This window comes from Seriola aureovittata, chromosome 4, assembly GCF_021018895.1.
Source record: "Seriola aureovittata isolate HTS-2021-v1 ecotype China chromosome 4, ASM2101889v1, whole genome shotgun sequence".
Classification (NCBI taxonomy): domain Eukaryota; kingdom Metazoa; phylum Chordata; class Actinopteri; order Carangiformes; family Carangidae; genus Seriola; species Seriola aureovittata.
The window spans coordinates 29,201,717-29,213,731 of record NC_079367.1 but is presented as its reverse complement, the minus strand read 5'-3'; the positions used below and the strand labels follow the sequence as shown (position 1 = coordinate 29,213,731).

Below are 12,015 nucleotides of genomic sequence, written 5' to 3'. Positions count from 1 at the left end.
AATACAACAAAACCAAATAGGGTGGAAGCCAGAGACTCGACTCTGCTCACCAGGCCCCTGAGAGAGGGTGTCAACAGAGGTCTGTTCCAACTTATTTGTGCATAATTGCTGTTTTTTTTTTTTTTTATTGGTGTGAATTCTAATTGTTCTCACCAACACTTTAAATTACTTTGTTATAAAATCTTCCACACAGAGGAAAGGCCTTTTCTGGCCAGACATTGGCTCAGGAGCAAATTTTAAATGTGTTTGTGTGATCACTGTTGGACTATACAGTAGTAAAGTCATTGTTTTTCAATTGTAATTTTAGCTCACAACTTTGATCAGCCATAACATGACACAACAACAATGATTTAGTCTTTATTCTGTTTACATTCCATATGTAGGAAGATTGTTCTGTGTCTTCTAAGATCAAGATAAATATTACAGTTAAAACAGCTTTCGACGACAGTGTCCGAGCTTTCCCACTGCCCCCTGAACGCTACATATATTATGTTCTTTTTCCACTTCAGGAACCTGGTGGATTGCCTTCCTTGCGTGCCTCAGCGGTGTGTGTGTGTGTGTGTGTGTGTCTGTGTGTGTGTGTGTGTGTGTGTGTGTGTGTGTGTGTGTGTGTGTGTGTGTGGGGCGGGGTTGATGATGCATTGAAAAAGAACTTGGATCTTTTTGCCCAACTGGTTTTTTCGCTCACTGGGAGTGTCATCCTGCCTCTCTATCTCTCTCCTTCAGTTTGCCTTTGCCTCGCTCGCCCTCTCGCAGTCAGTCTCTCCTCTCTTCCCTCAGAGCAGCACCAGTCTCAGTAAGTAGCACAAACCTTCTCTTTCTCCTGTTTTTCTGTCTGTTTAAGTCCTGAGTTGTGTTTAGTGACCTGTTTGTGCTGGTTTAACGCCGTGTGTTGCTATGCAGTGTGTGTTTACGCTGTGTTGAAACCTGATACTAAGGTTATATGAAGATGAAGGGCTTTGCATATTGTTTATCCCTGTGTCCAGTGTTTTGTTCAGAGTTTGACTTAGAGTAGAATGGGATTCAGGAATCAGCCACAGAGCTCAGAAAAGTTCCATTATTAATGTGCTGACAGCTGCTTCAGGTGAATGCTGTATTGTAATCCTACACAAGGAGGAAGTATTTAGATCCTCAATTTAAAGAAAAGTACAAACGCAACACTGTAAAAATACTCTAATTACACTGCTGTACAAAAGTATTTGCAAATGAAATGAGGTTTTCAAAGTAAAAGCATTCATTTTACAGAATAGCTGCTTACACAGTCGCTGTTACTGATGCTTGACGGTGCAAGCAGCATTTTAATGTTCCTTCTTAAAATGGAGCAAGTACTTTATACTGTCAGGTAAATGAATCAATAACTGACTAGTTGGAGCTAATGACTATTGTCAGTATTTACCTTGCAGTCATTTTCTTCCTCTCTAAAACTGTCAGGAAGTCACTCCACATGATGATAATATGTTGTTTATTTTGTCTGAGCAACAGTTCAAAATCCAGATATATTCATTCTAATATCAAAAGTAAGATTTTTATCAAATCCAGAAGTTGGAACTATTCTATTTTTAATTAAATCATTTATTATTTTCCTATAAATCAGCTTCAAATCAATCTTCTTTCTGTCACATCAATTGTTTTTGCTCAAAGAAGCTCTCACTGTACTATCAAATAAAGGCAAAAATGACCAAAAATATAACTTTAAAAAGAAAAAAGAAAAAAAAAGAATTGATTTTCAAAATAGTTGGTGATTAACTGTCTGTCAGTTGAATAATTGTTTGGCTCTGACAGACTATGAGTAATGCTCATCACATGGTCTCACAGCCCAAGTGTATTGTATTGAAGCTGTTGATTGCCAGGTGTATTAGTGTGGATTAAAGGCTGCACTCTGCTGTTAATGAATCATATTTGTATGGAAAACTTTAGTAAATGTTGTTTATCTTGGTTTTACTTCTTGTTCATTAAACAGGTAAATGTTTTTTAATCATTATTCTTCCTCACTGCTTTCACTTTGTTTCTCCGTATCACACAGACACAGACGTCAAAATGTTTCTGGCAAAGAATTTAATTGGAGGCATCATTAATATTGTGAGGTGAGGTTTTCTCTTTGGTGGAGCTAAGCTAGCAGTTTCCCCCTGCTCCCAGTCATTGTGCTAAGCTAGGCTAACTAACTCCTGAACCTATCTCTGCACTGGGTGATCATGTCAGAGCTGCTGTCTGATTTTTCTCCTGTGTTTTTTTTTTTTATCCTCAGCAACATCGACCCCGCTCAGTTCATTCCTTCAGACCCTGTAAGTACCAGCTTCATATTAGTCTGAATTAATTATTAGGTCATTAGACATTAGACAGATATATTTCATATAATGTGCCACAGATCATCTCATGCTACATCTCTGTTTGTTGCAATTATTAAATTCACATTGTCACTTTTTAAACCCTGCAGACCCAAACATTTACTGGGCTCAGTCAGTTAAAATACACAGTTTCAACTTTTCCCTTTGGCCCAGGAACTAAGTAGAATTAATAAATGTCATGTTTTGACATATGGTGTCCAGGTGACAGTAACACATGACACAAGAAACTTTTTCACCTTTTAAATATGAATTTATCTGAGTGCAAACTTCACCTTCATGAACTTATCAGAAATAATATATAAATTCAACATATTCAAATTAAATTTTTGATAGATTTCTTGCTTAATTTATTCAAGTTAATTCCAGAATATTTAACTAGTATAGAAGTCATTATTGTAGTTACTGTCAGCCATGTACAACCTGAAGATGAAGTCACTTCATGAATCAGCTGATAGCAGACAGGACCAGCATACTGTTTATAGTACGTTTGCAGAAAACACAATATAATAAGATAAAATAAAAAGCAGGTGTGATGCATTTAAATGTGAGCGACTCAGACTCTGTAGAACAACACTGAGTTCAGACTAACAGCACTTCTACTGTCTGTGCTGCTAAAAATGAGTTTTGAAACTAAGTAACTTTTGTATGTACACCACAACAAATTTACATTTTAGTAAGTCCTTGTTTTTGTTAAAAAAGAAAATGTTATTTTAAAAAGATTTTAAGATGAGACAATGTGTCATTTGGGTGAAATCATTCCAGAAACCAGTTTAATAAAAATCTGTGTGGAGCCTGGAATGTGCCACTGGTCAGTAACAGAGTAACAGTCTTTCTGTCTTACGATCATAAGAAATAATCGATACATTAGTCTTAAAAACCACCTGTGTCCCTTAAACTGAGAAACTCCTGATTGAATCAACGCTCAGATTTCTGCCAGTGGAAGATTTTATACACAAACAAACACACTGAGCGTCTCAGTGCAGTCAGACTGATGAATGTTGTGAGTGTGTGGCCTAACAGTAGCTCTCTGTGTGTGTGTGTGTGTGTGTGTGTGTGTGTGTGTGTGTGTGTGCAGCCTCCCCCTCGCAGACCTCTGAACTTCGCTGAGTCTCATGAGAACGATGAGGAGAAGCAGTTTCGGAAGGTTTTCAAGCAGCTGGCTGGAGAGGTTAGTTTATGATATTCATGTTTAATCCACTTCAACCCTCTATGATCTTCTGTCTGTGTTAACACTGATTCTCCAGCTCCATCTAACTACCACTGTTTCTCTACTTCATTTTATCCCACTAATCATTCACAAATCATTTAGCTGCAGTTCTTGGATGATGGACTGGTCCCCTTCAAATTCAATAATCAGTGTGTTTTTGTTTGGAGCATGGCAGGGAGAGATGACTTGAACTCTGTGCTGCAGAGTTCAAGGTAAGAAGTGCAAAAATAATCTGTAAAGTTACGTTATTATGATGAAGATTTTCCAGTTGTGTGGAGATGATCCACAGAACGGCTGTCCTCACTTTCATAGCCACTTCTTCTTCAGTAGAAAACAGTTGCAATGTTGTGAACTTGTCCAGTAACAGGAGTGCAACACTGACAAAGTGTTTCATGTTGAAGAAACTACAGCTTTCAGTTCGGCAGTGTGAGGCTTTGAACCTGGGGGTTCAGTCCGGGTTTTAACCGTGAACACATCTGCTGCTGGTTTACAGTCTGAGGGGTCACGTGACCACAGGCCTCACAGCAAACCTATTCCAGTCAGCTGTGTAATTACACTATAATGAATTGTTTAAATCAGTCTCCACAGCGCGGCTGAGCATCTTCTCACGGATAGGATCTCAGTAAGAACCGAGCTCTGATATGTCTGTGGTACATTTTCAGGCGCCTTATGCGCTGGTCGGCCTCTCTGTGGTTCCTCGTGCATCTTTTTTTTTTTTAAACAATCAACAAAACAAGACGTAAACTTTGAGGAACATTTTTGTCGTGTTGTTATCTCAGGTCGCAGATTGATTATATTGTTTCTGTGCAACAGAATCATGATGATTCCTGTTCTTGAACATTTATATGCATACTTTACATGTCAGCGTGGTGATCTGACTTTTTCCCATCTTAGTGTCTCTCTCTGATCTGAGGAATGATTGGGGATGGCTCCACCCTGTCGAACGAATTTCCTGTTTTCTTTACTGGAAAACAGGATGGGTAAAGTTGACATGCTGCTTACTCTGATTATTCAACCTCAAACATCAGAGGTGATTTGGCTGCTCAGCAAGTTTTTATTCATGTCTTTAAAAGTCCGTCTGTATCTCTGTCAGTTGGTCTTTCTCTTTCACCTGATCCTGCATCACTCACCACACCTGTCTGCTGCATTCCAGAATCAAAGCTCCACCTTCACTTGCCCCAGCCTCTCTCAGCTGTGTCTCTTTGTCTGAACACACCAGGCAGGTTCTGTAGCTTCTACCGGTCTGACTCCCACCTGATCTCCAATATAACCCCGAGGATGCATAACATCTTTCTGTGCTCCTGCAAACTCAGCTTTACCCAGTATCCTCTTGTTAAGCATTGGGATAACTTAAAACTTCACATCAGTATAATTAGATTGAACCTATTCGTGTTCAGAAAGCTGTGCTCTTAACACTCCAGGGCAACAGAGGGCAGTGTATCCAGGACTGTCCACTGTGGAGGACATTTCCTACATATCTGGGTGTGTAAAGGTCAATATGGAGAGTAACATTGTATCAGTGTCAGCGTGTATCCAGCCTTTAATCGGCCTAGAGACAGACGAAGCGACATCACCTTATCTCATTCAGGAAGTTTTATTATGCTTCAGCTGTAATGTGATTTCCAGGCCTGTGAAATCTAATCAGAGAGAAGCAGAGAAACCTCCAGAAGTCTGCCGTTGTTTTATTGCAAATATTACAAACACTAAATAAGTGTTTACTGAAGATGTAAAGGTGGTTTTTAATCTTCAGTAAACTATATTCCTAATCCCACTGGTGTGGCTTTACAGCACAGTACACAGACTTTGAGGGCGGAGGAGAATAAAACTCAGCTAACAGGCTCATTTTTATCTGTCAGCTGTGTGTCGTTTTCTCTCAGAGAAACAGTGAATCTATTTATCATGGAGCAGAGTCGCCTCAGGGTGTGTTACACAGCGCAACAGCTCTTTCTCTGCATTCCTGCCATTGTCTACAAGGGCGGCACTCAGGCATTAGGGGCGTTGAACTATGTGTGTGTGTGTGTGTGTGTGTGTGTGTCTGGAGGTTTTCTCTGACTCATCAGAGGGGTGTGTGCACCAGTTAGACCAGAGCTCATCCGGCTCTCGGTGGGTTGGATTTTCTCTAAATCAACAGCAGTAATAAGGGTGAGGATGAAGATGATGAAGAAGGTTGTAGTAACGTACCTGCCAGGCTGCGCCACGTGGGCGGGGTCAGATGGCTGTGCTGACCGTCTGGAAACTGTTAACTTTTTAAAGGTGCAGGCCGACGGTCTGTCATGACACCAGAGCTGTGGTTAAACACATCAGCGGTGGACTGGGTGAAATGTGAGGACTTTAAAGGAGTCATCTTTAACCACTTAGCGCCAGTTTCACCTTTTATTTCCCAGGTGTTTTATGGTTGTTAAAATCACCTTATTCCACACTATCTGACAGTATAATACATCTTCTGTATGGGCTTGTTGCAGCCTCTCAATGTCGCTGTGTAATTCTTACACTTAGGGAAATATTCAAACACAAGACTTTGTGGTTTTTATATAGCTCAGCAGATGTGGATACTAAACTTGGCACAAATCCTCCTTCAGTATTACTCTTTTGATAAGACCACAACCACAAAACTGTTTCTATTGCAATTAGAAATGACTGAAGAGACTGAAATAAGTGAAGGAATGACAGAGTGCTGCAAGAGAAGCCAGTGTCCACAGATAGCATGGTGTTGCATCACAGTGTTTAAGCAACATGGCGTTGTTATGAGTCTGGACCTTGTTTTGATTTTTTTTTTTTTTTTTTTTTTTTCAAACATTGAGTCAGAAACTGGAAAAATATCAAAAGAAACAGCTTTAGTTTGGTATGAGTCACACTCAGATCAGCTGTGACTCACTGTGTTTGTGGGGCTTCCTCTGTGGAAATAAACCGTGACAACACCCGGTCTAATGTGTGTGTGTGTGTGTGTGTGTGTGTGTGTGTGTGTCTTTTAACAGGACATGGAGGTGAGCCCCAAAGAGCTGATGAACATCCTCAACAAAGTCATTTCCAAACGTGAGTCCACTTTTGTTCCTCATAATGAAACAGGAAGTGATGAGTCATCCACTGATCCTCAGATGGAAAAAGACAGCCTGGAGGAATTTAATGACTGTAATATTTTAACATGCTATTTCTGCTGTATCTTGTTCTCATTAGAGCCTTTGTGTCATTGCCTGTGAAAATGTCAACAGCTTCTTACTGATTATTAATCAGGTGGTGTGTGTGTAAAGGTTCTTGTTCTCTTGTTGCAGATGGAGGCCTGCAGACTGACGGGTTCAGCATTGAGTCCTGCAGGAGCATGGTCGCTGTCATGGACGTATCCTTCCACCAAATAACACAACGCAATGCAGTACTAATGACACTGAGTACTACTGTGTATCATTAGTAGGAGTAGTTTCAGAAAGAGTACTAGAAAGGGTGGCAAATACCAGCAGCAGGAACAAAAGTGGTAACAGTGGCAGTAGCAGTTCCAATAGAAGCTGCAGTAGCGGAAGTAGCAACTGTAACAGGAGCATTTATAATAATACCAGTAGGAGCAGATGCAGTCACAGTAACATCAGTGATGGCGGCAGCAGTAGGACATTACATTATGGCATTATCAGTAGTATTAGTAGATATGAAATCATAAATAGCAGAAATAACAGGTAATAGCTGTAAGTACAGCAAGTGTAGTAATAGTATTAGTAGTAGTAGTAGTAGTATTTGTATGGGGAGTAGTAACACTGTTTCATTGATTTTGAAATTTGACCTTTGACCCTGTTGACTTCAGAGTGACAGCACAGGGAAACTGGGCTTCCATGAGTTCAAATACCTCTGGAATAACATCAAGAGATGGCAGGTCAGTTCTTTTTCTTCTTCTTCTTCTTCTTCTTTTATTATCAGGTACATGTGGCCTAAACTCATCCAACAGTCCTGGAATAAATCCTCCTTCATGAACACATATAATGCGTGTTGATTCAGTTTTATGCTGCAGTTTGTGCTGCTGCAGAATTGTCCTGCATTATATGGGCAGATGTTTCTATTGTTTTGTTCACCCTATATATATCAGGGTAGGCTAAATAACAAAACATCTCTCTGTATAGTGTAATACAGGTCAACAGCAACATAGACTATATCTTTGAATGATCTTTGATCCACTATAAAGGCAGAGTGGTAGAGATACAATGACATTTGGGATGAGAGCCTGGTTTATATTCATACATGTTCTATAAATGTCACTGTTTAATACAATTTAAAATCATACACAGGTTACACTACTCAAAGGAAAAATGACATTAAATATTTCCTCTCCTGTGTGTGAAACATGTGAAACAGGAGAAGGTCATTTACTCCACAGCTACGCCCTTTGTCACAAAACACAAGGTTACTGGAGGGATGTCTTTCCATTCTTGTCACTTGTGCTGAAGGTTCAGATAGAACCTGACCCAATTTGAATAATTCTGGGGTTATCCAGAGAAGTCCAAAAACTAAAAAAGGCACAACGACACCTTCTAGCATATGGACCAACATTGAGACTTTAGCTCATGGAACTAGTGGAAACTCTTCAATTAGAAAGAATATGTTTTATTATTCAGGGAAAACCTCTGATTCCTCTTCTGGCAGGTGGAACCTGTTGGTAGTTCAGTCCTGATGGGGATCGGGTAGGGAAGAGGGCGGGGGTTAGGTGGGTTTTTCACCTTCATGATGAGGATTTCTGGCCGGACTGTTGTGTTTGACTGACTTAGTTTTAGTTAGGTGTTCCTAATAAACTAGTAACCGAGTGTACAGTATAACATTAACATTCCTCTGTCAACCCAAAACAAGTGACCATCGCTTTAAAAAAACATTTGAGGGTTTGAGTTACTGTGAAAATGGAATATTTATCTGTTATGTGTTTATTGTCTCCAGAGCATCTATTTGTCCCATGATCGGGATCACTCAGGTGTGATCGGCTCTGACGAGCTTCCAGCCGCCTTCAAGTCTGCAGGTGAGAAACTGCTCTGTGAGTCATGTGTGCAGCCTGAGCAGAGCAAGTTTCACACTAATTCTGTTCGTGTGTGTGTGTGTGTGTGTGTGTGTGTGTGGGCAGGTTTCCCTCTGAATGATCAGCTTTTCCAGCTGATTATCCGTCGCTATAGTGATGAGCATGGCAACATGGACTTCGACAATTTCATTGGCTGCCTGGTGCGCCTGGACGCCATGTGCAGTGAGTCTCTCTCCCTCACCTTTCTCACCTTCTCCCCTCTCTGACTTTAGATGTTTTTGGAGTCTGTTTCAGAGACACTCATATTTACAGAATGAGAAGATTTTCTTTTGATGTTTTTAACCACGTGAACAGCTGATTTTTTCTTTTGTTCCAAATAAGACCATAATATCACATATTTTCCAGTTTCTGCTGCTCACACTGAGTAAAAATGTATGTTTTCATAGGTGCATGATGTATTTTACATGCATCATTTTATACACATTTTATACAAACTTCAGTCTGACATTTTGTATCTTTTGAACCTCCACAGGAATTTAAAATAAGGTTCTCAGCCTGTTCAGAGTTTTTACATCCTAATTTAATGTTTGTCAATGATGGAGTTCTGTTAAAGTACCTGTGATGTTTCTCTTCATCTCTGTAGATCTCTGTAGATTATCTGAGGCATAATAAATATCATAGCTCCTTCCCCTTCTCTTCTGCATAATTGGATTTTGCACTTTAGCTTTAAAGAGCTATGCTATTCAATTTGCAACAAAATATAAAAATGTTCGTTATATAATATGAAGTAAATAATGGGATCAATCTGTAGAGTGACAACCTTCCATTTAAAATCAAGTTTGTGCTGCTGATCTTTTTAACAGTGGAAACGAGCTTCACTTTAAACAGTGTTCACTTCAATATGAATGTAACTGTATTGAGTCATTGAACATGAAATGATGTGTGTGTGTGTGTGTTCTGCAGGAGCCTTCAAGACCCTGGATAAGGACAACAGCGGCTCCATCGACCTGGACATCAAGGAGGTAAAACACTCTTGACTTCTCTCACTTCTCAGATTGTACACACAGGGAGTGTAAGTCCAAGTAGCTGAGGCACAAAGTTGTGTAAAAGAAAAAAAGAAAAAAGAAATGATAAAATTGGTTATTGCACTTTCCATAATAATGGTAATATAACAAGCAAAAAGTACAGTGTAAACCTCTGTATTGTGATCATACTTAAGGCCAATTTCCTTTATAGATACCTGACATTACTACAGACTTTACTACAACAAATTAGTTTCGACTGATCTTCAATTCTAGGACAATATGAACTGTAAACAAAATCACAGTATAAATGACTTTTTCAACCTCAAAAAACAATTTTTATTACTGTATTCCTTTTTTGTTAAAGTGGTAGTTACACCGCGCCCAGTGAGAAGTGAAGATATGTAGTGAGTCTCTCTCTGTCTCTGTCTGACTCACAGTGGCTTCAGCTGACCATGTACTCATGAAGCGATGGAGGGAAGCTGCTCCTCAACAAAACCTCTTCTGCTTCTCTTCTTTTATTTCTTACCTCACATTCTCTCATTCCACTTCATCACATCTGTGCTCACGGATGTGTTTGAAGCCCATCTGTCTCCATGGTAACGGGACCAAAAATGCCAGCGTAGAGCTTAGACCGAAGTGGAGCCGATGCCGTTGCTGCCGCTTGCACCGTCCTGCTGCCGCCAGGCGGCGGCGCTACAACGTCCCTGTGTCACAGATTTCTATATTTCATGTTTTATGGCAAATTTTTAAAGGTTTTTAAATTTTTATTTGGCTGAAACTGTTTGTAGAACTGACTCTGAATGTTTAACAGAATAAAGCAACACAACTGACACAGCTGGCATTTAAGTGTTGTGGTGGCTAGTTGTGGGTGTAACCCTTTGACGACTGGATTTTTCTGTGTTTGTGCAAGTTGTGTTTCTCTGTGTGGGTTTCCTTTTTCAAACCAGCTCAGCAATGGTGGCCGTTGCTGCTGAAAAGGGAAGAAGATGTGATGTATGACTTTCAGTGTGGCAGAAAACATGCAGCTCCCAGGCAACGAGAGGTTAGAACAAACTTCTGACATATACCACTGACTGCTTTTATTTTGTTGTGCTTTTAATCTGACATCGTTATGACAGTGAGTACCAGCTACAGTACAAGGATACTAGTCAAATCAAGTCGACTTTATTTTCCAGAGCACATTTAAACACAGCCTGAGCTGACCACAGTGCTGTACAAAGGACATTAAAATAAAAAAAACAGGTAAAACAAATGTTAAAAATAAGTAAAACATAAAGAAAGCATGGTAAATATACTGTATACAGAAACATGTAAACATACTAAAAACAAGAAAAGAGCAAGGAGCAAATACACAATTACAATATTAACTAAAATGAAAATGAAAGTGGAGTTTGTAGTGAATTTAATGTAGCATTTTCTTTTTTTTACATATATAATATATTGTCATGGACTTTACCTACAATAAATGTCATAAATCAAGAGGCTTTTTAAGTCATATCCCGTGTAAATCTCCTTCCTTTGGGTCTGGAGTCTACACAAGCACAGGCATTTCATTTTGTCCAACCTTTATTAAACCATGAAAACTTCACTGAGCCTTTCCACAGAAAGGTGCAGACAAACAACATGAGGCAGACAAGACAAAACATTTCACTAAATCAGAATGGAATGCGTATATAAAATAAAGAATAAGAGCTGCTCATACAGTTAAGATTTTGGACAGGTCATCAGTTTGTCACAGGCTGAAGTGAAGCCACACACACACACACACACACACACACGCACACAAAGGTAATTTGCGATTTCTACTTGCGGTGAGTGTCTGTGTTGAAGGTTGGGAGGGCTGGTCTGGGGCCATGCGGTGAGACCCACCTCAGGATGAGTTGGCCTCCTCTCACTGGGCCTTTTTGCGTTGTTCTGGTTTAACTTTAGAGCCTAATGTGGCTCGGTCCGTTGTTCCCAGCCTGGGGGTCAGGACCAAGACAAACCACAACATTTTCCAGATCATTTCCAGATGTTTTTCCAGATCATTTCAGGCATCAAAAATGATTAAAATAAAGCAAAGAAAAAAACCAGTAGACACATGATCATCCCATCATTAAGGCGTTACCACCTGCTGGTTATTCCTGGGTCTCAGCTGGTGACTAGAGGTGACCAGGCCTTTGTTGTTCGAGCCATCAAACTGTGGAACATTTTTCTTTCTGCAAAGCAATTTGTAACTTTGTTGAGAAAAGTGCTATATAATTAGAGTTTATTATTATCATTATTATTAACATTATTATGATTATTATTACCAGACAGAACAGCTGGTAAAATACTGATTTAGGGTTGGTTAATTATGGGAAAACCTCCTGGTTCAGTTAAAATGTTCAAACTTTTCTCTGTTTGTGCATATAGTAATGAAAATTAGCAGTAGTATAAATTAATGTGACTCAGGTCAAACCAGTTTTTGGATTATAT

The 12,015-nt window shown here is 39.6% G+C and overlaps 1 protein-coding gene across 1 annotated transcript; it reads left to right on the top strand.

Annotated features, from left to right (window-relative positions):
* The first annotated feature begins 606 nt into the window (after positions 1 to 606).
* Positions 607 to 10,437, top strand: capns1b (calpain, small subunit 1 b). Its single transcript, XM_056374271.1, has 11 exons — positions 607 to 796; positions 2,024 to 2,084; positions 2,246 to 2,282; positions 3,421 to 3,513; positions 6,528 to 6,585; positions 6,822 to 6,886; positions 7,340 to 7,408; positions 8,458 to 8,536; positions 8,639 to 8,755; positions 9,497 to 9,555; positions 9,996 to 10,437. Exons 2-11 carry the CDS (start codon positions 2,038 to 2,040, stop codon positions 10,020 to 10,022), a joined length of 651 nt encoding a protein of 216 aa, XP_056230246.1. The 5' UTR covers positions 607 to 796; positions 2,024 to 2,037; the 3' UTR covers positions 10,023 to 10,437.
* Positions 10,438 to 12,015: the final 1,578 nt, after the last annotated feature.

Bases quoted from the DNA above. Each gene is read 5' to 3' on its own strand.
- capns1b (XM_056374271.1), top strand. From the start codon at position 2,038: ATGTTTCTGGCAAAGAATTTAATTGGAGGCATCATTAATATTGTGAG. The intron at 3,514-6,527 runs GTTAGTTTATGA...GTCTTTTAACAG, and splicing joins TCAAGCAGCTGGCTGGAGAG to GACATGGAGGTGAGCCCCAA. The intron at 8,756-9,496 runs GTGAGTCTCTCT...TGTGTTCTGCAG, and splicing joins GCGCCTGGACGCCATGTGCA to GAGCCTTCAAGACCCTGGAT.